This window comes from Geotrypetes seraphini, chromosome 3 (genome assembly GCF_902459505.1).
Source record: "Geotrypetes seraphini chromosome 3, aGeoSer1.1, whole genome shotgun sequence".
Lineage (NCBI taxonomy): Eukaryota > Metazoa > Chordata > Amphibia > Gymnophiona > Dermophiidae > Geotrypetes > Geotrypetes seraphini.
The window spans coordinates 295,086,968-295,113,284 of NC_047086.1; the positions used below are offsets into that span (position 1 = coordinate 295,086,968).

At 42.6% G+C, this 26,317-nt stretch overlaps 1 protein-coding gene across 1 annotated transcript in view; it reads left to right on the forward strand.

Annotated features, from left to right (window-relative positions):
* Nucleotides 1–26,317, forward strand: part of RYR2 (ryanodine receptor 2) — a 1,389,277-nt gene that overhangs the window by 1,059,395 nt on the left and 303,565 nt on the right. The window contains 2 exon segments of the mRNA XM_033937646.1: nt 14,109–14,243; nt 22,070–22,182. Of these exon segments, the coding sequence (XP_033793537.1) occupies nt 14,109–14,243; nt 22,070–22,182 (248 nt within the window).

Here is a 26,317-nt window from a genome sequence, read left to right on the forward strand (position 1 = left end):
CTGTCATGCATCCAATTTTCTCTCAGTGGGGAACACTGCACATAGATCTCTTTTTCCTGCTCCTCAGAATAGCAAACTTCCACAGTTTTGTTCCATACTTTTTGCCCCCAACTGCATGGCTTTGGATGCCTTTCTTCTCCATTGAGGAAACATATTTCTGTACATGTTTCCTCTGACCCCTCTCATAGGGAAAACTCAACTCAAATCTCATCAGGATCAGAGCTCCATGATGCTGATATTACCTTTCTGGCCATGCCAGGTTTGTTTTCTGCTTCTCTTAGAGCTCTCATCCAAGAAGTCATGGAAACTGCAACCATTTCCAACATTGCTCCCCCAAAATGAGAGGTCCCTCCTTCATTCCAACCCCTGATCATTAGCACAGCATGTTTTTTTTCTCCAACTAAATAAATTGTTTTTGCTTCTCAGCTGCAGTATGTGCTGTCATAGAAGCATCTAGGAATTCTTCCACTTAGCACTGTTACCACTATAAGTGAACATGGATCTCTTCCTGGTGTGCATTGTATTCTCTAGAACAGGGGTCTCAAAGTCCCTCCTTGAGGGCCGCAATCCAGTCGGGTTTTCAGGATTTCCCCAATGAATATGCATGAGATCTATGTGCATGCACTGCTTTCAATGCATATTCATTGGGGAAATCCTGAAAACCCATTATGATCGCGGCCCTCAAGGATCCCTGCTCTAGAACCTATGACTTGTCTATTTCCATCAATACTAGACTATCTTCTATATCTCTCTAATACTAGTTAACCAACTCAGAATTATCAGTGTGTTCCACTCACATCTAGACAATCCTCTATCTGTACATCCTTTAGTAGTTCATTTTATGAAAGACCTCTTTCATGGTGTGGTTCTTTCTGTTCTCAGGAAGTCTTCCTTTGAGCCGCTTTCATCTTGCTCTCTGAAGCTGCTCACTTGGAAAGTCTTTTTCCATATAGCCATCATGTCTGTGTGCTATGCCGTGTGAGTGAACGTCAAGTCCTTGTTTTGGATCCTCCATATACCAGATTCTATCATGATAAAATAGTCCTCCTAACACATCCCAAATTCCTCCCTAGAATAGTCTCAGAATTCCACCTTAACTATTCTATAGTTTTGTCTATTTTCTTTCCAAAGCCACATTCCCATCGTGGAAAAGCAACCCTTCACACCTTGGACTGCAAGCATATTCTGGCATACTACCTGGACCATACTAAATAACATAGACCTCCTAGATCTTTGTGGCTTTTGATCTTAATAGACTAGGAGTAGTTATTTCCAAGAGAATCCTCTCCACTTTGCTAATGGACTGTATCTCTGTCACGTATTCTCAGGCTGGGCTGACACTGCAAAGCCATGTAAATATCCCACAATATACTTCATTTCTGCTCTATTGAGGGCATCTGCAAAGCAGCTATTGGTTTACTTCTCCTTACTGTTTGTCTCTTCTGGAGTTTTGTTTCCAGTAGGTTTGGGCAAGCAGTCCTGCAAAATCTTTTCCTAAGCACCAACTTTTCTCCATCCCTGTTGGATTTCACAAGGTTCATGTTTTTTTCTATGTTCATTTAACCTCTTCCAGAGTCCTGATCCTGGCAGCTTTGGAGTCCCACTTATGAGAATATAATACTTGCTTATCCTCTGAGGCATATATTCTCACAACCCGTCTTCCTCCCCTAGTTGACTTCTTAGCTTTTTTACTGGTCCTGTGAGCCAATGTTGGGTAGGGAGGCACCTACACGTGCACACTATGGGCACTACCTCAAAATTTAAAGTGACAGTGTACTTTCAGTGTCTATACATATGACTGCTGTCCTCTGAGAGCACCTGCTATGGGTAAGTATCTTTGCTTTTTCTGCAGCCACCTAAGGTGTCTGGAATACCATGGGCAAGATTTGGAAATTCGGCAGCTATTCTCCAATATGTCTTTGATGTAAAGTAAGTCCATTATCATTTAAATTGTGAAAAATTATTATATATGGAAAGAAACTAATAAGATAATAAAAAAACTTATTGTTGCAGTCACTCAGATATTTATATATAATGATGTCAAGCCTCATAGAATCCCCTTTTAAAGTGATCTTTCCTATGAGGGTGCTGATGGTTGCTTTAACATATTATTTAGATGCAAATTGCCTAGAAGAGCAGGCTGGCTTAAGCAGCTCAAATTCAAATAGTGTTATGCATTCAGAATTAATGCCAAATTCACATGCTATAGAATGCTTAATGTTATATCTTCTTTTTTTCTGCATTTTGATGCACGACTGTTCAAAGCTTCAGCTCTTATATATGGTAAACCTATTTTTTTATTTTTTTTTACTTTTTTTAAGAACATTAGAATTAATCTGTTTTGCTGAATTTTTTTCTTTAATACTAACATTTGGAATGGTTGTCTCTAAGAGCTTGTTTTTGGGAAATCATTTGGTATAAATGTTGCTAAAAAGAAAGATTTTGTGGCAGTGATCAAACTTTGTAGCAATAATTAATTCTGATCTCCAGGATAACAGAATACGAGGAGCATTAACTATTATATGCAAGAAACTTTTTTAGAGAAAATCCATGCACACATTTACAATCTATGGGCTCCTTTTACTAACCTGCGCTGGTGGTTTTAGCGCACGCACTAGACGCTAACGCCACCATTGAGCTGGCGTTAGTTTTTGGCGTGTAGCATGGGGTTAGCACGAGTGGTAATGTAGCGTGTGTTAAAAACGCTAGCGCTCCTTAGTAAAAGGAGCCCAATGTCTTGCCATGCTGCAAGTATTTTCATTTTAGGATAGCTGCTGCCACTCTCTCCATTCTGAGCATTTTTCGGTTTGGTTAATTTCCAGTTCATTGCATCAAGGCTACATTGCTAGTGCCCCCATTAAGATGTTTGCATCAGATCCTGCATCAGGGTTTTACAATAAGGGTTCTTAAAACAATTCTACTTCATCTTGTTCTTTTATCCAGGCATCTTCCTCCCACTCAGATTAATGATTTTTTTTGTATGCTGGTTACTTCAGAGAACATTATAGAAAAAAAAAATGACAAAACTTTGCCCTCCCAAAGACAAAATGAGAGTTGAAAGGTATTGCCTAGCAACAGTGGTACTGATAATTATTATAATACAAATTATTTAAATATTTTGAAAGTATGCATCTAACAAACAGTTTTACAGAGCAGGTTGAGTAACTGTAGACTTGGTTTACACACCAGCTGGGCTCTGTAAGGTAAAAACTCAATTACCAAGTTATCCAGTTCCAGGAAGGAAATTTGAACATGTATTTCAATGCATGCTGGTATCTGTATTTCTTGATTCTACCCATTTAAATCAGCATTCCATGTACCATAATGTGTCAAGACGGAGTTGTCAAATATCCAGGAATGGCCTAAAATGTCTCTCCTGGGAAATGGGTAAGCTGTTAGCTCTCTGAATATCCCATGATATTTAGGTTGTGCTGAATAGTCACTGTCATCATAAGGAATATTAAGAACATGAGAATAGCCACACAGGGTCCATCCAGCCCATTATCCCATCCTCTCAGGAGCCAATCCAGGTCACAAGTACCTGGTAAAAAATCAAATAGTAGCAATATTCCATGCTACCGATCCAGGGCAAGCAGTGGCTTCCCTCATGTCTGTTTCAATAGCAGACTATGCACTTTTCCCCCAGGAACTTGTTCAAATCTTTTTTTTAAAACCAGCTACATTAACCATATTTCCTCCTATTGGTTTTAAAAGTATTTCCTTATAACTTTATCGAGTGTCCCCCTAGTCTTTGTAATTTTGTGGACTTCAATCATATCTCTCCTCAGCCATCTCTTTTCCAAGTTGAAGAACCCTAACCTCTTTAGTATTTCCTCATACAAGAGGAGTTCTAGAAGTATTTCAAAGAACTGAGGATTCTGGGCCATATTAATCAATAAAAAACTCAAAAAGAAAACGTACTGTATGAAAAGATTAATTCTGCATAAAATGAAATGCAATGACTACATCCAGGAGCAGAAGAATTTTTTTTCAATTTCTATTAAAGCATGACAAACTTATCTTGAAATCACTTCTTTCAAAGCATTAGTTGTTTCTTCATCCGATATTCCACAAGGCTTATTCCCAACAGAAAGCACTTCTGTTCCGCCTTACCAAGGCTACTTCACGGGAAAAATCTATATATTTTCACTCATCATTAATGTTTCCAAACGCTTTCACACAGCAGACAAGCAGGAATGGCACACCCCAAAATGGCAAGGGTACAGTCATATGTGCCAAGCAAAAAATCAAAGAGAAAACATACTCATTATTTTTCTGTCTTTTTCGTTTTTGATTTGATATGAATGTGGTTTTTCTGCTAAACTAACACACAGTACATTTTCTCTTTGAGTTTTTGCTTGGCAAATACGACTGTACCCTTGTATTTATTGGCCATATTGGTCAATGTCAGCACTGAAATCTTATAGAGCTGCAGGTAGGGTTACCAGACGTCCAGGAAAACCCAGACATGTCCTCTTTTTAGAGGACTAGACTTTCCAAAACCTGGCAGTTTGTCCGAGTTTTGGAAATCCCTGAGCTTTGCCGCATCTGGAGGGCCTTCAACAGGTATGTGTGGATGATGTCACACACATCCGCGCATGCTGGAGGCCCTTCAGACGCGGCCTGGAAGTCAGGAAAAAAGTGATGCGCTTTGGGGGGGCGGGGTTGGAGGCAAAATGAGGTGAGGCCATGTGTCTGTGTTTTTCCATCATTAAATATGATAACCCTAGCGGCAGGGGGAAGCAGGAAGTAAGGCTGTGTCTTTGCAGCCACTGCTACCACCTCCCCTTGCAGACATTGGTTAGACATTCCTTAGCTAGCAAATAAGCTGCAAAGGTAAGCAGGTAAGCAGGACCAGTAGCTTAGGAGCCACCATTGGTCAGACATTCCTTAGCCAGCCAATAGGCTACAGGGGAAAGCAGGGTTGAAAGTTGATGTCTCCTAAACTATTGGTCCTGTGTCCTCTGCAGCTTATTGGCTAGCTAAAGAATATTTGAGCAATGGGCTAATAGCAGGGAGCAGAGGAGAGTTGCAGAGTAGGTCAGACAGGTTTCCAGCTTTTGGTCTACTATAGAGAGGGTGAGAAGTACTGAGGAAGGCACTGGGAAAGGAAAGAGTAGGCACAGGTATTGAGAGCTGGAAGACATGGGTTGTGAGGGGAAGAGAGCTGAGGTAAGAGTTTTTGGAATGTAAAAGGGAGAACAGAGCTGAAATGAATGCAAGCTGGGGGGGAGGGGGTGCATGGGCTGTGATACAAAGATAATTGTATGAGGAATGTGCTAAAGAAAGAGCAACACAGATGAGGACAGGGGGCAGGAAATGTGTGGGGTTTAAAGAGAAGGGGGCTGATAGAGGAGATAAGCTGAGGAAAGGGTTCTGAGAAGAGAAGATCAGGTTGAAGAGATGGAAATGATAGAAGAGGTGAAATTAGGGAAGAAAAAAAAATCAATAATAGGCAAATAATAGTTTTCAGATTTGGGGGGGGCATGGATGAATCTATCAGCTGCTAACCACAACTGAGCAAGCCAAGGAATCACTTGGTGGGAATGTATTATATTGCTAATTGAGCTGGGTCAGTTTTGGGTATCTGCTCTTTCAATCTTGCAGTCACAGGGATAAATAAGGTATTTCATTAGAAGGATGGGGAAAGGGAACAAATAGGGTTGTAGAAGCATGGAATTCCATGAATGGAAATTTCCCTTTTAAAAGTTATTTACTCTTGCAGCTCTGGTATTGAGGGGCTTTGGTCAGGGATTATATTCCTCAAGAAGTAGAAATGGGGACTAGGCTGTGTGAGCCTAAAAAAGCAGACCAGCAGAAGAAAGAGGTGGTAGGATATCATTCACAAAGTTGGAGGGAGGGGGAAAGGGACATATTGGGGCTCATTTACACAGCACTCAGACACACAAAGTATCAGAAGTTACTATGATACTTTGTGTGTCTAAGAGCTTTGAAAATGAGCCCCATTGTCTCACAAACTTTGTATGTTTCTTGATTTGTCTCCCTGGTGTCTCACTTATAAAGGAGAATGAGAAGTGGAAAGCAGTGAAGGGATGAGTGAGCTTTTCCCATGGAACAGCAACTGCTTAGGGGAAAGTACATTGGAGCTTGCTGGGAAGTGTAAGGAAACGGAGGTCTGGATCAAGGGGAAATGAGAGGCAGAAGAGGCTAAAAAAGATTTAGGAAGTGGAGCAGGAAGAGAGCTATTAAACTCTTTGCCTCCAAATATAAAACATCACATTATACCTGTGCAAAATTAGAAAAAAATAAAAAGTGCAAGGGAGTAGTAGGGAGGGTGAAAGAGGATAAGGAGGAGTGATGTAGAAAAAGAAATTAGGGGAAAGGGAAAAAAGAAAACAGTATAGTATAGATTATGGACTGAGGCTTAGGCGCCAGCTCTATGGGTGCCCAAGCACCCTAAATATTTTTGGAATCTCATGTGACTTCAAACACACTTCTACAGTGGTCTTCAATGCAAGGCACACGAGCTAATAGCAGCCTTTGCTTAGGGGACCTGGGGTTCCATTCCATCCCTCTTCACAAGATCCATTGCTGCAGTCACTCTTTCACTCTTCAGGCCGCCGGCAGTGTGAGTGAAGCAAACACTCTGTCTTCTATGGCCCAGAACTTTTCCTGTCCCCGCTTAGGCATTAAGCTGAAGCAGAGAGAAAGCTTCTGGGCAATTGAAGGCAGTGTGTTTACATCACTCATGTTTCCGGCGGCTCGAAGACTGCAAGAGTAGCCTTATTGGATCCCGTAGAGGGGAGGAATGCTGGAGGATTGCAAGGGGGGTTGTCATTTGAGAAATGCTGGACCATGGAGATGCAGAGGAAAAAAAAAGAAGAGATGCCAGACCTCCAGGGGAGGGAAGGGAAGGGGAGGACAGATGCTAGACCATGGTAGGGAGGAGGAGGAGATGGTTAGGAAAGAAGAGGAGATACCAGACTCCACAAGAAGGGAGAGAGAGAAGGATAGAAATGTCAGACTACTAGAGGGAGAGGAAAAGAGAGAGAGATGCCAGACCAGGAAAGGGAAGGAGGAGAGAGAGGTAGGTGAGAGGAGAAGAGAAGGACAGGGAGATGAAAGACTACAAAAGGGGAAAAGGGAAGAGAAGGAGGAGAGAGAGATGCCATACTGTGGGAAGGAGAGGAAAAGGTTGTCAGACTACCAGAGTGGAGAAAAGAGGGAGGAGATGCACCGGGATGGAGAGGAAGAGGAGAATTAGGGAGGAGATGGCGCACAAGGATGGAAGGGATGGGGAAGGAAGAGAGATGCAAGAAATTCTGTTTAAGAAAATATGGGAATAGGGGAGAAGAAAGGGAGGAGATAGTACACATGGATGGAGGGGAAGGGCAGAGAGAGGAAGGAGATGGTTCATGTGGATAGATGGGAAGGGAAGACATAAAACAGTAGATAGATTGAGAAGGAAGCAGAAAAATTGAAGAAAGTTGAATATTAAAAGTTAATGAAAACATATTTTCAATTTTCAGTTTAGTTTTCCTATTTCTTCAATGTACATCATCTTTATTTAAAAGGAAATACAGTTTATAAAGTTGATTGGAATTTGGTGGTTAATTCAGACTTAACCATATTGCTTGGTTATACAAAATACTAATGACCTCACACTGCATGGTGTCCCTATGGGGTGAAGCAAAAATAACTTTTTTATTCTGTCTCCATTGACTGGTAGATGGACATAACCCACAGGTTCTGGACTGGTCAGGTGCAACTCAAGGAAAGCAAATGAGCAAATAAGAACTGTAGGATAGATATTCAAGGTGATTTAAATGGTCAGGAGAGGCTCCTGACCATTTAAATTGCTTGGTCGGGGCAAAGCAGAGATATTCAGTGACACAGCCCAAAAAGTTAGGAACATGTTGGGAGAAGAGGCTGACCTAGCCATTTAGCAATGATATTCAGTCTGCTAATCAGCTAAGTAACCGCATAAAATTAGATAGAAAAAAAAGGCTGTCTTAACTTTATGTGGTAAGATTATCTGGGCACTGGTCTGAATATCAGTCAATGCATATTTAACCTCCAAATAGCAGCCAATAATGTCTGGCAGTCCCCCTTTTTGATCACCCCTCCCACCACTGTTCCCTCTAAGCTGAGCAGGAGTCCTCCAACTGCATTGCTGCCGGGGGTAGGGGGATGTCAGTTTCCTTAATATTGTGTTTTCAATCACTGCAGACAGACTTCTTGTAATAGTGCAGAGCTTGCTTGTCCTTCACTATTGAAAATATGATTGTGAAACAGCAACCCTCACCGGTAGTACTGTAGGTGGAGGACCTCTGCTCAGCTTAGAGAGAACAGTGCCTCTCATCTCCTACAGAATCCTAACCCCCCCTTTAAGTTCCTCTTCCTACCCATTTCCTGAAGAAAATCTAAGCTGCCCTCAGCTCCCCACCACTTAGCATCCCTAGGTCTACCATTGTGGGTCCCTAGTGGTCTAAGAAGAATTGAGCAGAAACAATGCCCACTTGCTCCTGTCTAGCAAGGCCTGATGTTCAAAATGGCTGCCATGGCCAGTAGTGTAGTAAGGGGGAGCGGGGGGATGGACCGCCCTGGGCTCTGTCTTGGTGGGGGCGCCAGCATCTCTCTACCCCCCCCCCAATGCCATGTTCATACCCTTCCTTCCCCCACACATTCCTCTTTAAATCTTTGCTAGTGCGAGCAACTTCTCTGACCTACTGCTTGCAATGGCCTGGGTCCCCTCTGAAATCACTTCCTCATCACAGAGCCAGGAAGTGACATCAGAGGGAAAGCCCAACGCCGGCATGAACAGCAGGCCAAAGAAGCTTCTTGCGCTGGTAAAGATTTAAAGAGGGGGGAAGGGTACAAGTGTGGCATGGGGGGTGGGGAAAGAATGTGGGGGTGGAGAGGAGGGTGAAGGGGGCGCCACCACCCCAGGTGCCTCCCACCCTTATTAAGCCACTGGCCCCAATTGCTAGTGGTAGCATTGCAGTACTTCAGGTATCAACTGGCTAATGCCTCCATTTATTTTAACATACATATTTTAAAATGTGCATTACAATTCTTTAGTGTAATCTTATTCTTCATTTTTATTTCAAGAATATAATGGCATTGTTTAAAGGCAATAAACTATGTTGTTTTTCTGATGCTGGACAAGAGATTCAGAGTAGGCTTAAGTCCTCTTTGGAATTTATTTCTTGTATATTTCAAAATGGAGAGGAATTTTTCCTCCAGTTTCCTGTTGTGTTTAATGAAAATTCAAAATGTTAGATATATATATTTTATGATCCTATGCATTTAAAGCAATTTCTAGATAATACGTTTCCCTTACAGTTTGGTAATGTACCATCTGTTTGAATCTAGGTTTATTAACAAGCAAAGTTATGAAAACCACTAGATTATGCCTATTTACATATTGATAGGGCTGCACATTAATCACGCTTAATGCCACAATTAATGTGTTAATTACACAAGGCAACAAAAAATTTGGTTTCGGAATCATCTGACAACACAGCACATTTTTCTAAATCACTTTTTCATGCTGATTTCAGATCTGTTGTTAGTTTTTTTTCAGTCGCATAAACTTTTAAAGTTATGACTAATGTTAGTTTATAACATTTTAGCATATAGGGTTTTAAGTATTGCAGCTTCAACTTAAAGAAATGTGGTATATTCAATCCAAAGTCAAATAAGCACACAGCATAGCATAATTATACTAGACTGTGTCACTTAGCAACCAATGCTTAGAGTATGATTTCTTTTTGTGAGTTGTGTCTGGATTCTCAAGGCACAACATCCAGCAGTAGTTGGCCATCATACTCTCATTCCAGAAACCTTGGTAGCGACACTCCATTAACTGAATGTCCTGGTGAAAACATTCTTCTTGCTCGTCACTCACTATACCAAGATTTTCCGGGAAAAAGTCAAGATATGAGTACAAAAAGTGTATTTTTAATGACATAAAACAGCAAAGTTTCTGAAATGAGTCAAGGAGATTCTGAACTCCTTCCTTGTATGAAGGAGACTTATGGTTGCCCAGAAAGGTTCCACTAATCACTTGAATGCCTCCCAAGCTTCAAGCTCAGCTGCTGAGAGTGATTGCTTAATATCTTCATCCTGCATAATGGACTTGATCTGTGGGCCTGTAAATATCCCTTCCTTCAGTTTTACAGTGCTAATTTTTGGAAATTTCTTAACAAGATACTGAAAATCTGGCTAGTTTGCTTTACCCATGGTCTTTACCAGGTTCTTCATCAACCACAGCTTGATATGAAGAGGTAGAAGAAATATTTTATGAGGATCCACCAATGGCATAAATTTCACACTGCTTGTCCCTGGGTTATAGGTATCTCTCAGCTGTGAGACACGCTTGACATAATGTTCAGCTGTAGATCTGCTATCCTACAAGCACAGGAAACAGCAGTATTTAGTGAATCCTCCTTCCATTCCCATTAGCATGCCAATGACCTTCAGATCACCACAGATGTTCCACTGGTGTTTTATAACTGATTGCTTCTAGTAAATTCTTTATATTCTCATAAGAATGGGCAAGTGGTATACTTGGTTTAGAATTTCAGTTGTGCAGTCCTGCCTTAAAGCTTCTCTGTGAAGAATCAAGAGATGCCTTTCATCTGGACAATGCACTTGTGACAAACTGTTGAAGAGCCCATTGATGTCATGACAAAAGCACAATGAACCATTTACAGTGAAGAATGTTGTTAAGTTATGATTCCTTTTTTTATAATGAGTTATATTAGCATCTTTTGCAAGCAAGTGCTTTTGCTTAAGCCTTGAAGCAAGAAGTTCAGCTTTTTCTTTTGAAAGATTTAGATCACGAATAAGATCATTGAGCGCAGCTTGTGTAAAGGTCTCTGGTTCTGAATCTTCATCATTCACATGAGGATCAGATAATTCTGGATTGTGACCAGCTGCTGCATCATCATCACATTCCTCATCATATTCCACAGAAGAAAGTCCATCTTGTGGATGTACAGGGACAGGCAGTGAGTCATCATAAGGAACAGGCCTAATAACAGAATCCAGAGTACAATATATAATTGTGTGCTTAGTTTTAGCTGAGAATCCACTTGTGTTCACAAGGCAAAAGTAGCAATCTTTAATATGGTCTCACATTTCCCTCCATATCATTGGGATTGCGAATGACATTGCTGCCTTTCGTCGATTGAGCCAGTCACAAAGTCCGTTGGAACAACTGGTACAGATGATATGTGGAGCCCAAGACTTATTCTGCTCACCCAGTGGACAGCCAAAGTACAATTTGTATACCTTCTTCAGATCTACGGTAATTGGGCGATGTTGTGCTTTCGTCGTAAATGCACCACAGACATAACAGAAACTATCTGGATGATTAGCACAATGTCTTGACATGATAAAGACTGATATTAATCACCATCTGTAGCATAAAAAAACAAAGACAACTGTCATTAACCCTCCTTATACGTTTATCCTATAAATGCATGATATATCGCCCAATTAAGTTTATAATTATATATAACGAGTCTCATTACAAAAATGTGACATGCTAGTGAAAAACTACAGATTCGAAATCAGCATGAAAAATACTACAAAACCCACCCAACATTAACTCTGATGAAAATGATGTGTTGACCTATGTTATTAATCATAATTATAAAAATTAATCACAATTAATAATTAATCATTTGCAGCCCTTTTGCTGGCTTTCCTCTACTCCTTCTAGCACCTAATCACTGCTCATTGGCCCTGCATTGACACTTGACTTACTTTTGCAAGCTACTCTTTGGCCTTGCAATCAGTGGCAGCAGTACTTAAAGACTGCTTGCAGCCTGCACTGGACCTTTCCCTTTGACCAGGCCCTTCTGAAAACAGGAAATTATGTCAAAAGGGGGGAGAGAAGAGAGAGTTATAGTTGGACCTGGGACCAGGAGAAAGAAAGATATTGGGCTCACTCTCTCTCAAGTTGCAGTATAGTTCAATGGCTGGTGGACCAGCCAAAGAAATCTGCTGCCTTAGTTTCCCCTTTCCTCCTCATACTATCTCTGAAGTGGAAAAATCAGCAGCTTGCCTCTGAGACTTGCACTCCCCAAGCATGAGCTGAGCATGCTTGGAGAGTGCTAGAATTGGCAGCTGAAGGCACCCTGCTGAGTTCTTCGGTCTTGAAGCAGCACATGGAGGAAGGAGACAGCTTTGATAATGGATTTCTTTGATTGATGGGGCTTTGTCATCCCCACCAACAAAGGTATGATACCTAATGAGGGGAGAAGGGAAAGGAAATGCTTGTCCCCTCCTTATGTACCCCCACTCCCATGAACTGCTGACTTTACCCCTCGTTGAACTGCATGATTAATCATGAGATTAAAATTTTTAATTATGCAATTAATCATGATTAAATGTTTTAATCAAAATGCATCCCTTATTGATTTATGTTTCTAAATATGCGCTGCCATAAGATTCTGAAGGATACCATATTGGGGGCTACAAGGGAATATTAGAGAATTTCTTGATATGTTTTTCTTTAACATTTTCCTGTATTATTTGATTCTGTAGTCCTTATTTCTGTTCAAGTAGATTTGTTTTATTTCTTCATATTACCTTGGAAATTGGACTAGCAAGGCCACTGCACCATTTCACTATAAATTGCTATAAATAAAATTCTTTATTGCATACTAATCAACTCATAATGCATGTTAATTTTTAGGACATTGTGCATTAAATTAAGTTTTTCCTCGGAAAAGCCCCCAACAAATATCAGGCACAAGTCTGTGCAAGTACATGTTATTAGTGCATAAGTTTCAAGTTTCAAGTTTATTAGGATTTTATATACCGCCTATCAAGGTTGTCTAAGCGGTTTTTACAATCAGGTACTCAAGCATTTTTCCCTCTCTGTCCCGGTGGGCTCACAATCTATCTAACGTACCTGGGGCTATGGAGGATTAAGTGACTTGCCCAGGGTCACAAGGAGCAGCACGGGGTTTGAACCCACAACCCCAGGGTGCTGAGGCTGTAGATCCAACCACTGCGCCACACACTCCTCATAGTAATGGCCGGTGGCGCCATTACCCCGCGCGTGCACAGGTCCCCTTCTCTTTCCCCATACCTTTCTTAATTCCCAGGTATGAGGTTACTGCCCATGTTGATACTGGCTCACTTCTTAGGCGCTGGTCCTGGAAGTGACGTCCGAGAGAGCACCGATGCTGACGCGGGCAGCAACCTCATGCTGAGGAAGTAAAAAAGGTATGGGGAAGGCTAGAGGTGTGTGTGCATGGAGAGGAGTGGGGGGAGTGTGGAGAGAAGGAGGGGTGCTGTGCCTTTAGGAAGTCCGTGCCTGGGGCGGACGCCGCCCCTCCCCCTTTTACTACACCACTGCTTGTTATGGTGCAATAATCAAAGAAAAAAAAATGTGCTTCTTTCTTTGTTGCAGCAAAGAAAGATTGCAGATTGCACTAATACAGAAAGTTTATGTAATCCTAATTTAATAACCTTCCAATATTCAGTATTTTCAAAAACAGTGAGGGCTCCTTTTATCAAGCCGCGCTTAATAGCGCACGTTAAACCGCCTGCTGCGCTAGCCGCTACCGCCGCCTCTTGAGCAGGCGGTAGTTTTAGGCCAGCGCGGGGGTTAGCGCGTGATGAAACGTCGCTTGTTTTAACCCCGCTAGCGCGGCTTGATAAAAGGAGCCCTGAATGTTTGGTCAATGCTGGAAATGGTGTTAGGCATCGTAAGGCGCCCCCACAGGTGCCGAAAATGTAGGCCTTTAAAATCCTGGCCTACATTTCCGGCATCTGCCTTTCACATAGCAGTTATTCTGCAAATGACGCCATTGCATGACTGTCACGAAATCGGCGGCCATTTTTCAGGTGGCTGCTGATAACGGCGCCATTTGCATTGATTGCATTGGTTAAATTATTCTGAGTATCGACCGCTAGATATTTTTAATTGAAGTGAAAAATTACTGTGATGCATGCTGTATTGGAAAAGATGCCATGGGTGCACAAATTTTTTGCTTCTGTATGAAACGTTTCATTTATATTTTGTATATATCAGATGTATACTGTTTGGCATATGTAACATTTAATCTTTAGTTTACCTTTTTTTTTTCTTTTTCTCCCCTTTGGAAATATATTTACTTCCACAGTTAGTGGATCCTGCCATTAGGTGGCATATGGCACTTTACAAAGATTTGCCAAACAGGACTGACGAAACCTCAGACCCCAAGAAGATTGTAGAAAGAGTACTGGATATTGCTAATGTGATCTTTCATCTGGAACAGGTCAGATTTCTCTTTATACTGCTTGTCTTGTTACAAACAGTCAGGAGAGTTCATTATGCAGTATGAGCTTATGGAGTGATCACCTTGCATTTTTTAAAAAACATTACTGTTAAACAGTGTCTCACAAACTTTCTGACCTGCGGCACACTAAATTTGGTGCCCCGGCCGGAAGGCACACGGATGTCGAAACAATGACATCACACACGTGCGTGACATCATCACGTTGATGTCCGCGCATGTGTGGAGGCCCACGACCCCTCCGGTGGAGGGATCCTGGAGGTGCGGGGAGAGGAGGAGAGTCATCTGCGCCAGCTGACTTACTACAGGATATGCCTCTCACTTCTGGTGTTGCGCCACACCAGTAATCTCAGGAGGCGCATTAGCGATACACTGCTGTAAAAGTAAAAAAAAAAAAATTATTGACCACTGCAATTCTGGAAAGTGAATCTTTTTTAAAAAATAAGACCTCCCTGCTTACAATGTTGGAACCATTACTTGTAATTGATTTCAGTAAAACTGCGGCAGCTGGATCTGGGCTTGTGATGTCACTTTTGCGATAGCATGCTTACAATAGCTTTAGCAGTGCTTTCACTTTGAAGAAATAAAATACAGTCTTGATCTAGAACAGTGTCCAGCCTCATCCCTCACCAGGACAGGTTTTCAGGATTTCCCCAATGTATTTGCATGAGATCTGGTCAGCATGAGATCTCGTCTCATCCAGCAGCGGCAATTCTTATGTTCTTAATTCTTAAGCAGTACATGCAAATAGGTCTCATGCAAATTCATTGGGGAAATTCAGAAAATCCGACTAGATTGCAGCCCTTGAGGGCTGACATTGGAAAACCCTGATCTAGAAAGTATTAAAATAAGAACATCTTAATAGTAATAATGTACTAGTGAACGCTGAAGAAAAATGAACAGCACAAAGAAAAATGCTTAGTTTACTGGTCAAGTACACTAAAGTAATCTACAAGGCAAGTCTTACCTTGGGCTATTAAGCTGCTGAGGTAGTAGTTAGTTAACTCTTAGCTAAGTGGAAATAATCTTTTCCTGTCATTTCCCAACATCCCTTCTTGAAATCAGAATGATTATTCTTCAGGTTTCATTTTACATCAAGTTTATTAAAAGGAAGCTCTAGGATGAGTGAAAGAGCACAGACTCAGGGTAAACTAAGGAAAAAACCCTTAATGGAAAAGGTGATGAATTCATGGATCAGCTTCTCAATGGAGGGGATGAAGATGAATAATATATCTGAATTAAAGAAAACAGGAGATAAGTACTTAGGATTGCTAAGGGCATAGGTAGCCACCAGAACTCATCTGGGTAGTGGTGATATTTAGTCTGGTACCCAGGTAAGTGTCTGGATTAAGTTAGGACAGCATTTTTTCTGCTATAAATCTATCCAGGCACTTATCTATTAGTAGATGAATATCTCTGCCCCCGAAAATGTTAGCAATAAGTAGATAGAGCCCAATTCTACAGTGTTTTCCCTGAAAATAAGACAATGCCTTATATTAATTTTGGGCCCAAAAAGGGCACTAGGTCTTATTTTTGGTTAGGTCTTATTTTTTTTCATGTACAATGATCATCTCTCCCTTCCTTTCCTCCAACCCAATTCTTCCTATTTCCTTTCTCTCCCCGACATGTGCAGCATCTTTCCTCCCCTCTCACCCATTCCCTTGTGCAGTATCTTTCTATCCCTCCCTCCTTCCCATCCCCCTGTGCAGCAGAACCCTTGAAGTGTCTATCCCTCCCTTCCTCCCATCCACCTGTGTAGCATCTTTCTATCCCTTCCATCCCCCCGCTGCTGCCGCTGCGCACTCCACACACCCCCCTGGCTGACCTTTTCATCTCTCCCTCCCATCCGAACCCCAACTGAGAGCTGAAATACCAGGAAACAAACAGCAGCGTCGGCAGCACAGGCTTGCCCTTCTCATGTCCGGGCGTTCCTCTGCCGCATCACTGATGAAGTCATCAGCAACGCGGCACGGAACGGCTGGGTGTGAAAAGGGCAGGCCGCAAAGCGGCCTATGCTGCTGACGCTGCCATTTGTTACCAGGTATTTCGGTCTCGCGGTCGGGGTTCAGAAGGGAGAGAGATGAAAGAGTCAGCATGGGGGGGTGGGGTAAGTGCTGCTGCCAGCGACTAGGGCTTGTTTTCGGGGGGTATGGCTTATATTAAGACCTACCCCGAAAATCATGATAGGGCTTATTTTCAGGATAGGTCTGATTTTCGGGGAAACACGGTATAAAAGCTCCGAAGCCTTTTAAATCCCTATAGGCTTTGGGGCAGTTATTGCAGCAGCAGCCGCTAGTACTGCTTTGTAAAAGGGGGGGGGGTTAATTGGTTTTAATTGGTTTAATTGTGCCCAATGTGTAGCGGTGGCTAAGAAAGCAAATAGAAGGTTAGGAATTATAAGGAAAGGAATGGAAAACAAAGAGGAAAATGTTATAATGTCCTGCTTCCACTGTTCTACTCTGTGGAAGAGGTCACTGAAAGTGAGGCAGCTTCAATATGAAAAGCCATTTCAACTACGCACTGGCTAAGAGCAGGAGTGAGGGACCTGTGTTCCTGCCTCTGATGATCCCCCACTGGACCTGGGGGCCTACCCACATGTGGGGGGGGTGGGAGACCTGGCTGGGGGGAGTAGTTGTGGCACCGGTTGAGGGAGGTGACATAGTTGGAGGGGTCAGGAAGGAGATCGGAGTTCTGGGGGATCTTTTAAAAATATTTTAATAACAAAACAGTTATGTGGTTCTGGATCGATATTTAGCCAGGCTTGCACCCACACTTATGCCCTAATATTTAGTGTCAGTGCCTAGACATGGCCCAGAACTAAATATTAGGGCATAAGTAAGCCGATGACAATCAGCATTTAAAAAAGCACTGATCACCACTGGCTAAAAATCAGGGGAGTGCTTTATATTTCTTTCCCCCATACATTTGTAACAACCTCCCTCTTCCCATCTACTACTACTACTATTAATTATTTGTATAGCGCTACCAGACGCACGCAGCACTGTACAGAGTCACAAAGAGTAAGAAAACAGTCCCTGCTCAAAAGAGCTTACAATCCAAACAGGCAAGACAGACAAACAAGATGTCATGTATACAGTTAAGGGGAACGGTTAATCAGCTGGCTGGGTTGGAGGACAGAAGAGTAGGGTTAAGGATTGAAAGCTATATCAAAAAGATGGATTTTCAGTCTGCTTTTAAACAAGGGAAGGTAAGAGGCTTGATGGACAAACACAGGTAATTTATTCCAGGCATAGGGGGCAGCTAGATAAAAGGAACAAAGTCTGGAATTGGCAGTGGAGGAGAAGGGTAACAATAAGAGTGATTTATCTGTGGAACGGAGTTCTCTGGGAGGTGTATAAGGAGAGAGAAGCAAGGTGATAAATTGAGGAGCAGCATAATGTATGCGATGGCACATAGGGAGCCAGTGAAGTGACTTAAGGAGGGTGGTGACATGAGCGTAGCGAGGTTGGTAGAAGATGGGTCGCGCAGCAGAGTTTTGCACAGATTGCAAGGCGGAGATTGCAGTAATCTAAACGTGAGGTTATGAGAGCTTGGACAAGGGTCCGGGTAGTGTGCTCAGAGAGGAAGGGGCAAATTTTGGTGATACTGAAGAGATAGAAGTGACAGGTCTTAGCTGCTTGTTGGATATATGTAGAAAATGAGAGGTCCGAATCGAAGATGACTCCAAGGTTGCGAGCAGAGGAGACTGGAACCCTATATACTCGAATATAAGTCGATCTGAATATATGTCGAGACCCCCATTTTTCCCCCAAAAGGGAGGAAAAATGGTTGACTCGAATATAAACCGAGATTAGAAACTTGGGTGATCCTGGTGTGTCTACAAAGACTAGACATCCTTGCCATAAGTTTTAATACAAATATTTTTATTAGTGTAAAACCACACAATGTTTACAATAACATCAGTTTAAACTAATAAAAAGATATTGGCTATTATGACAGATATGCTACAAAGGATAAACAATAAAATGTGAGTGGTGGATGACAGCCATAAGTGATATAATGTGCATGAAGAACAACAAAAGGACAAACAAATAAGTGTGGTGCGTGTATATGAAATGTGGTGGTAATAGTGAGTTGTGGGCAAGAAGAAAGAATTGCAAATATATAGAAATGCAAATGGGAAAAATGAATCCAACATACCCTACTTTGTAAAGGTCTCAAAGCAAACAGCAACATAAATAAACTAAAAATATCAAAAATATAATGAGGAGTGAGAAAAATGAGCAAATCTAAAAAAACGTGAAAGCAAATATAAAGAGCTATACAAAATAAAATAGACTAATAACCATTATATATTAAAACAATCATAATCATATTAAAAAAAGCAACACTCATTATTTATAGAAAGTAAATAATAACCAGAACGGTAAAATGGAATAAAAAGTAAATAATAACCAGACTGGATAAATTGGATTTAAAAACATGTGCATTAAATAAGGATTTGTAATTTGTAATTTATTTCTTATATACCGCTACATCCGTTAGGTTCTAAGCGGTTTACAGAAAATATACATTAAGATTAGAAATAAGAAAGGTACTTGAAAAATTCCCTTACTGTCCCGAAGGCTCACAATCTAACTAAAGTACCTGGAGGATAATAGAGAAGTGAAAAGTAGAGTTATAGGAAAAATAAAAATAAAATAAACATTTTAACAAGACAGCATTGATCTAAATGCTTTGGAAGGTAGAAGAGAGGAGAGAAAGGAATAGAAGCAGAAGGGGGAGTCGTTGAACAGTAGAATTCTGGAGAAATTTAAATGATAGAAATAGAACAAAACAAAGACAAAAGGCAAAACAATAGATAAGATTAAAGATTAATCATAAGCTGGAAAGAAAAATAAAATAAAACTTTGTCTTCAATCCACGGTTTCAGCGTCAGTGATGAAGTGGAGCAAGTAAGTTTAGGAGGAGCGATTGATGTTTCCAGAAAGGGCTTCTTCAGGGAAGAGACTTGGCAGACAGTCCCAGGATGCCTATGTCTCCTCCCCTGCGATGTTCTCCCATCCATGCATTCCCTCCCAGACACACTACCCGTGCCCCAGCCGCTCCAAGGAGGCTGCCCCAGATGAGGCCCACGGTGAATGCAGGATTCTCTCCTCTGCGGGAAAGCCGCCCGGAGCCGACAGTCGATCTTCTTAGCGGATTGCATGGGGGGAAGAGTTCACACTCTTGGTAGGATCGGATCTGTGTGCTCTCGGTGGTTGTGGCTGGTCTCGTTGCTGCTTAGGTGTAAAAGCAGTTGATCTCCACTGCTGCTGATATTTAAAAGCAGGCAGATTGATCTCTCCAATGGACTGCAGGGGGAGGAGTTCACACTCCTGGCAGGATCGGGTCTGTGGGCTCTTGGTGGTTGCGGTAGGTCTCGCTACTGCTTGTATGTAAAAGCAGTTGTTTTTCTACTGCTGCTGATATTTAAAGCAGGTAGATTGATCTCTTAAACGGGATATAGGATCATGCACGGAGCCACTGACCGCTGTGCTCGCCACCCAGAGCTGTTGGCATTCATGCACAGACTGTTGGCGATCCGCTCTGTGCTGGGCTAGTGGGAGCCTTGAGCATGTTCAGGGTCTGCTGGCTCCCGCCCCCTCTGTGATTCTCGGAGAGAGCGGGAGCTGCTGGGCCTTGAGCATGTGCAGATGCTCAGGACCCCACTCTGGCTCAGCATGGAGTGGATCGCTGGCGGTCTGTGTGTGGATGTCAGTGGCTCCGGGAGGGTGAGTGTGGTGGTTGGTGGTTCCATGCATGGAGGTCAGAGATTCCGGTAGGTGGGGTGGAGTGGGGGGGAGAAACATGGAGGTCAGAAGTTCCGGGGGATGGAATGGGTTAGTGGCTCTAGGGGTGGCAGGTCCCATGCATGATGGAAGGTCAGTGATCGGATCTGTGGCGGCACTAGGAGTGTATGGAGGTCAGTGGTTCTTGACGGTGGGCCTGTGCCCAGAGGTTGGTAGCTTTGGGCAGTTGCCGGGTCAGCGTATCAGCAGTAGCAGCACCAGTAGGTGTACAGATGTCAGCTGGCTGAACCGTGTTAAGGATAGTGGCATGGGGGTGGGGTCGACCTGCATGCAGGAGAGTGATGCAGGAGCTTAGCGGTGAACAGGAGGAGTTTACCTGTGCTGGTGGTGAGGTGGTGGCTTGAATATAAACTGAGACCCCCATTTTTGGGACATTTTTTTGGCTCAAAAATCTCAGTTTATATTCTAGTATATACGGTATTTACAGAGATGGAGAAAGGAGGAGGAGGAGCAGCTCAGTCTTGGACATATTTAATTTCAGATGACAGCAGGACATCCATGCAGCAATGTCAGCCAAACATGCAGAAACTTTTTCTTAGACTTTAGGTGAAATTTCAGATGTAGAGAGGTACAGCTGGGAGTCATCAGCATAAAGGTGATACTGGAAGCCATGGGAGAAGATCAGGGCACCGACGAAAGAGAGAGAAGAGAAGAGGTCCTAAGACAGAACTCTGGGGTACACCAACCGTTAGCAGGGTAGCAGCAGAAGAGGACCCACCAATACATACACCAAAGGTGCGTTGGGAAAGCTAGGAGGCAAACCAGAAGAGGACAGAATCATAGAATCCAAATGAGAACAGCAGATCAAGGAGTAATCTGTGATTTACAGTATCAAAGGCAGCAGACAGGTCAAGAAGGATAATGATAGAGTAAAGGCCCTTAGATCTGGTCATGAAAAGTCACTGCAGTCTCTGTGAAGTGTTGGGGGTGAAAACCAGATTGTAGAGAATCGAGAATCTGTCGAGTTGAAAGGAAGTCCTGGCAGCGACAGAAAATAGCACACTCGAGTATCTTGGATAGGAATGGAAGAAGGGAGATAGGGCGATAGTTGGATGGACAGGAGGGTCCAGCGAGGGTTTTTTGAGAAGCGGCTTAACCACCGCATGTTTGAAGGCAGCAGGGACAGTTGCTGTGGAAAGAGATAGATTGAGAATATGGCATATAGGAGGGATAACAGTATGTGAGATGGGGTCGAGTAGAGGGATGGGAATAGGGTCTGAGGGACATGTAGTAGGCTTGGATGAAGACAGAAGTTGTGCAGTTTCTTCCTCTGTGATTAAGGAGAAGGCAGAAAAGTCAGCAGTAGTTGACGGGGGTCCAAGTGGGCGGGGCCAGACAGGAGAAGCTTCCTGAGCTGTTTGGATGAAGGATGAAGGGGAGGTGCTAAGATGAAGTTCAGGAGAGTGGATGGTAGGTAGGAGAGAAGGATGTGACTTTGTAGTGAACTCAAGGGCGGTCTTTCAGACCTTGTCATGGAAGTAATCAGCCATAATCTGGGGAAAGAGAGAAGGAGGGGTCGGAAGTGGGGGCGCTTTGAGGAGGGAGTTAAGCAAAGAGACGAGGAGGGTTGAAAGAAAAGGAGTTAGTTAGTAGGATGTAGTATTCTTTCTTGACCCGTGTAATTGCAGAATTAAAGGAATAACATCATTTAAAAGCTTCAAATCAGATCAAAAACTTAGTTATTTAACCAGGCATATGATAGCATTAGTTGATTAACAAATGTTGGATGTTGAGTTTCCATTCTCCATACTACTTAGTTTTTTGGCTTTTTGGTTTTTTTTATTCCTCTTCTCTTCCTCCTTTTTTTACTCCCTTACATTCTGTGTAAGTGCTGCTGTCCTGTTTATACTGGAGTTCCTTTTCTATCTTTTAAATTTAACTTTATACATCACTCTGCTCTGCTCTGTCAGATTGATATAGAAAGTTTTAAATAAACTAGAAACTAGAACAAAATTACTTGTGATAAAATAAGTTTCTGTTGGATTTGTATGGTAGGTGGAGCACCCTCAAAGATCCAAAAAAGCAGTATGGCACAAGCTGCTGTCCAAACAAAGAAAAAGAGCAGTAGTGGCTTGTTTCAGAATGGCTCCACTGTATAATCTACCAAGGTAGGGATTTTGATATATATTTATATATAAAAGATAGAAGTGGCATGCCTCCAGTAATGTTTTGTCAAAATGATTTGGCTGAAATTTGATGATTAATGTTAAACTCTAAAAAGGTTAAATAAGCATTAAGGGATCATTTATTAATAGTTAACAGGTGCTACTTCTGCATATTCCCCCTCTTTTACTAAGACCTTTAGCGCAGGTCGACCCGTTAAATACTCTGACGCCCATAGCAATTAAATGAGCATTGGAACATTTGCCTTGTGGCACACACTCCTGCAGCTTAGTAAAAGGGGGCCATTATTTGTTGTCTCTTTAGTCCAAGGAGCATATTTGTAAATCATTTTTCTGGCAATATATTTAGGTTGTGCTGGGGGCACACGGGTCGCTTGTTGGGGGTCCGTGGCATGACTGCTGCGGAGAATATTCCCTGGCCACCTGTCCGTTGAAGCCATGCTGCTGCCGTCGGGGATCCCTCCTTGCTGCCGGGATCCCTGCCCACCCCCCTCCCTCCCAAAGCCAACCCATAGGGCTTCCCTCCAATGTCAGAGCTGATGTCAGAGAAAAGCTTTCCATCAGTGGGGAGGGGGAGGTTCCCAGTTACCTCCTTACCACACTCACTCCTTCAGCGGATTGTTGGGAGGATGTGCAGCTGGCAGAGGTTCACATGCTGCACGTAGCTGACCTGGAAACCTCTCCGACATCAGAGCCTAAGGTTGGAGAGATCTCTTAGGAAGCAAGAAACCAAGTGGTGTTGTGAAATGGGTTTATCATCAATATGAGGATGATATGCTGAAATTGCTGAGAGATGAATCTGACAGAGTTAGATTTAAGCCCTGAATCTGATAAGTGTGAAGGGACAGAACATTGAAGGGGGTCCTTCAATTGAGAATGTGCCCAAATTGAGAAATGTTTCCATTTAGACTGATAAGACTTCCTAGTTGAAGGACGTCTAGCTGTAAGAAGAACAGTCTTTATGGATTGGGAGACTGGAATACTGTCTAAAATTGAGGTCTCAATTTTTACACTGTGAGGTTGAAGCTGTGAAGGGTTGGGATATAGCAGATGCCCATTGTGTTGTGAAAGCAGAGAAGGATGGTGACTCAATGGAATTGGAGAAGCATCAAGAAGGTCCTGGAATAGCGGATATCAGATCTGCCTGGGCCAGCAGGGAGCAATGAGGATTAAGTGAGCTCTGTCCTTGTGGGCTTTGTGAAGGACCCTGGAAATGAGAGGAACCTGCTTCTCTGTTTTTTTGTGGGTTTTTTTAGAGTTAGAATTGGGTCTCCGCTCTTTTTTTGGGCTAATCTCGGGGGGGGGGGGGGTTTCTGTCAAGTGAGTCAGAAAGAAGGGAGAGCTGTGATTTGTTCGGAGCAGCAGAACAAAAAAACTAACATTCCAAGGAGAGGGGTTTCAGAAGCAACGTACCCTGCACATGCTCACTATCGTAAAAACCTTACCATACCTAGCGGAGAGCCCCAGCACTTATGCTCAGTCAGAGGACTTCAACCTTCAAGTGTACCTGCGTGTACCTGCATCTCCCCTGCTTGCCTTCAGAGAACATCTCTGACTCCTACACCTCACAGTTTCTTACTCTAATATCCTCTTTCAATCTTCAGCTGTGCTCCGGTATCCCCACACAGCAGAATGGTCACTGCTTTGATCTTGTCGTCTTCTCTAACACCTCAATTGCCAATTTCTCTACCTCAATTCTTCCGCTCTCATACCATCATCTGATAACTTTCACAATTCAACAACCTCCCGCCCACACACACATACACATGACTGATCCTCACTAATATATTCAGGAATCTTCAGGCTATTGATCGTGCTACTATCTCCTCTCAAACACACTATGTAAATCTGTCAATGAAGCAGTCTCTTCCTATAATACTATTCTCAGCTCTGCTCTTGAAACCCTTACCTCTTCCCATGTCATGCCCTGGCTGACCTCTAAGATCTGCTACTTATATTCCTGTGTCTGATCTGTGAAATGTCACTGGCTGAAATCCCGCACTCACGTTGACTTTGTTCAATTCAAATTCTTACTGACCTCCTTCCAATTTGCTCTTTTTCGTGCTAAACAAGACTACTATGCCCGCTTGACTGATTCTTTTGGATCCGACCCTGGTTGTTTCTTTGCCATGCTTGAATCTCTACTCAAGATGCCCTCACTTCAGACTCCTTCACTTTCTCCTCAGACTATGGCTGAGAATTCCAAACACACAAATTTACATGCACAAATATAAATGTAAACCAATTAATGCTAATAATTGTTTAAGAAACCAATTATCAGTGCTAATTGTCTCATTATTCAATTGTTGCATGCAAATAGAGCATGTACCCAAATTTGTGCACGCAACTCAAAGCACCACTTATAGAATTCAGGGAATAATGGTGTAAAAAGCCAACTATTCTTCTTACAAGGATAATTCAGCTAACAGAAGAGTCATTTTACTAAGCTGCAGCAAAATATTAACGAGCACTAATTTAGGACTTTCCTGTGCAGTAAGCCCAGATTTAGTGCAGCAATATATTAAGGACTTTTCTTTTTCCAAATCCTATGCTAATTTTTCTATTAGAGCTCTGGACTTGCAAAATAATAATATAATAATCATGTGGGAACACTTACCTCCTATTTAGAAAGTACTAAAGTTTGAATTATCCAGTTAGCATGTGTTAACACAGTGCAATAGAGTAGATACCCAGGATGGTGTGAACAACATGAAGAAAGACCTGGTGAAGCTTGAAAAACGTTCTGAAATTTGACAGCCAAAATGTAATGCTAAGAAATGCAAGGTCATACATTTGGGCTGCAAAAACCTGAGGGAACGGTACAGTTTAGGGGGGTAAAGAACTTATGCGCATGACAGAAGAGCGGGTCTTGGGTGTGATTGTATACGATGATCTTAAGGTGGCCAAACAGGTTGAAAAAGTGACGGTAAAAGTTAGAAGATGTTAGAGTGAATAGGGAGAGGTATTAATGCCCCTGTATAATACTTTGATGAAACCTCATTTAGAATATTGTGTACAATTGTGGAGAACGCACCTTCAAAAAGAAATAAAAAGGATGGCGTCAGTGCAGAGGAAGGCTACTAAAATGTTGTATGGTTTTCATCATGAGGCATATGGGGACAGACTTAAAGATATCAATCTGTATACTTTAGAAGAAAGGTAGGAAGGGGGGATATGATTGAGATGTTTAGTATAAATCATGTTTTATTGGTGCACTATCAGTAAATACACAATACAGATCACCAAATGTACAACCAAACAATTTTTTTTTGTTTTCCCCCCCCCAAAGAATCCCCCCAATCCCCCCACTCCTAAGCCCAAACCCCCACCCCAACCCGAACCCTCACCATGAAACCCAACCCATAACCCAAATCCAGCAAGAAAAGAGTATGCTGAGCAAGCTGTTTTCTTATGCCGCTCAGCACATAGCAAACAAGACAACCAAATCCCGTCCACCCACCCACAGAATGGAGTCTCCTCCTACCCAACTAACTCCACATACATTTAACCAGTCATACCCTCCAGTCACACTCACCCAAACAACCCACCAACCATCCCGGGGAAACAGCTGAGAGCATAGGGTATCATCATCGAAATGAGTTTAAGACCAGACTTCTGGCCCTAGGGGAAAGTGAGCAAATATAGGGGTCCCAGGTCTGCAGGAAAACCTTCGTCCGCCTGACGGATAAATGAGCATGGCGCTGCTCCAAGAGCATCAGATTATGAAATCGATTCCTCCAAGCCCAGTAAGCAGGTGCGATGGCTTGCGTCCAAACGCTAAGAATGATCTTCTTTCCTATAACAGCACCTTTCCGGATCAGCAACCGATGTCCCCGAGCAGGCATTCGCAAAGATTCATATCTATCCAAAAGCAAGCCTACCGGAGACATCGGAATAGAGTGACCAACAAGCCGCTCCAAGAAGCGGAGTACAGCTCTCCAAAAAACTTTCACTTGAGGGCATCCCCAAAATGCATGAAAAAAAGAGTTGCAACCCAGCTGACACTTAGGGCAGATTGGAGAAGAAATGCCCCCAACCTTGTGGACCCGCTCTTGGGAAAAATATGCTCGATAGACCACTCGAAATTGGCATTCCCTCAGTTCTGCGCTAATAGAAATAG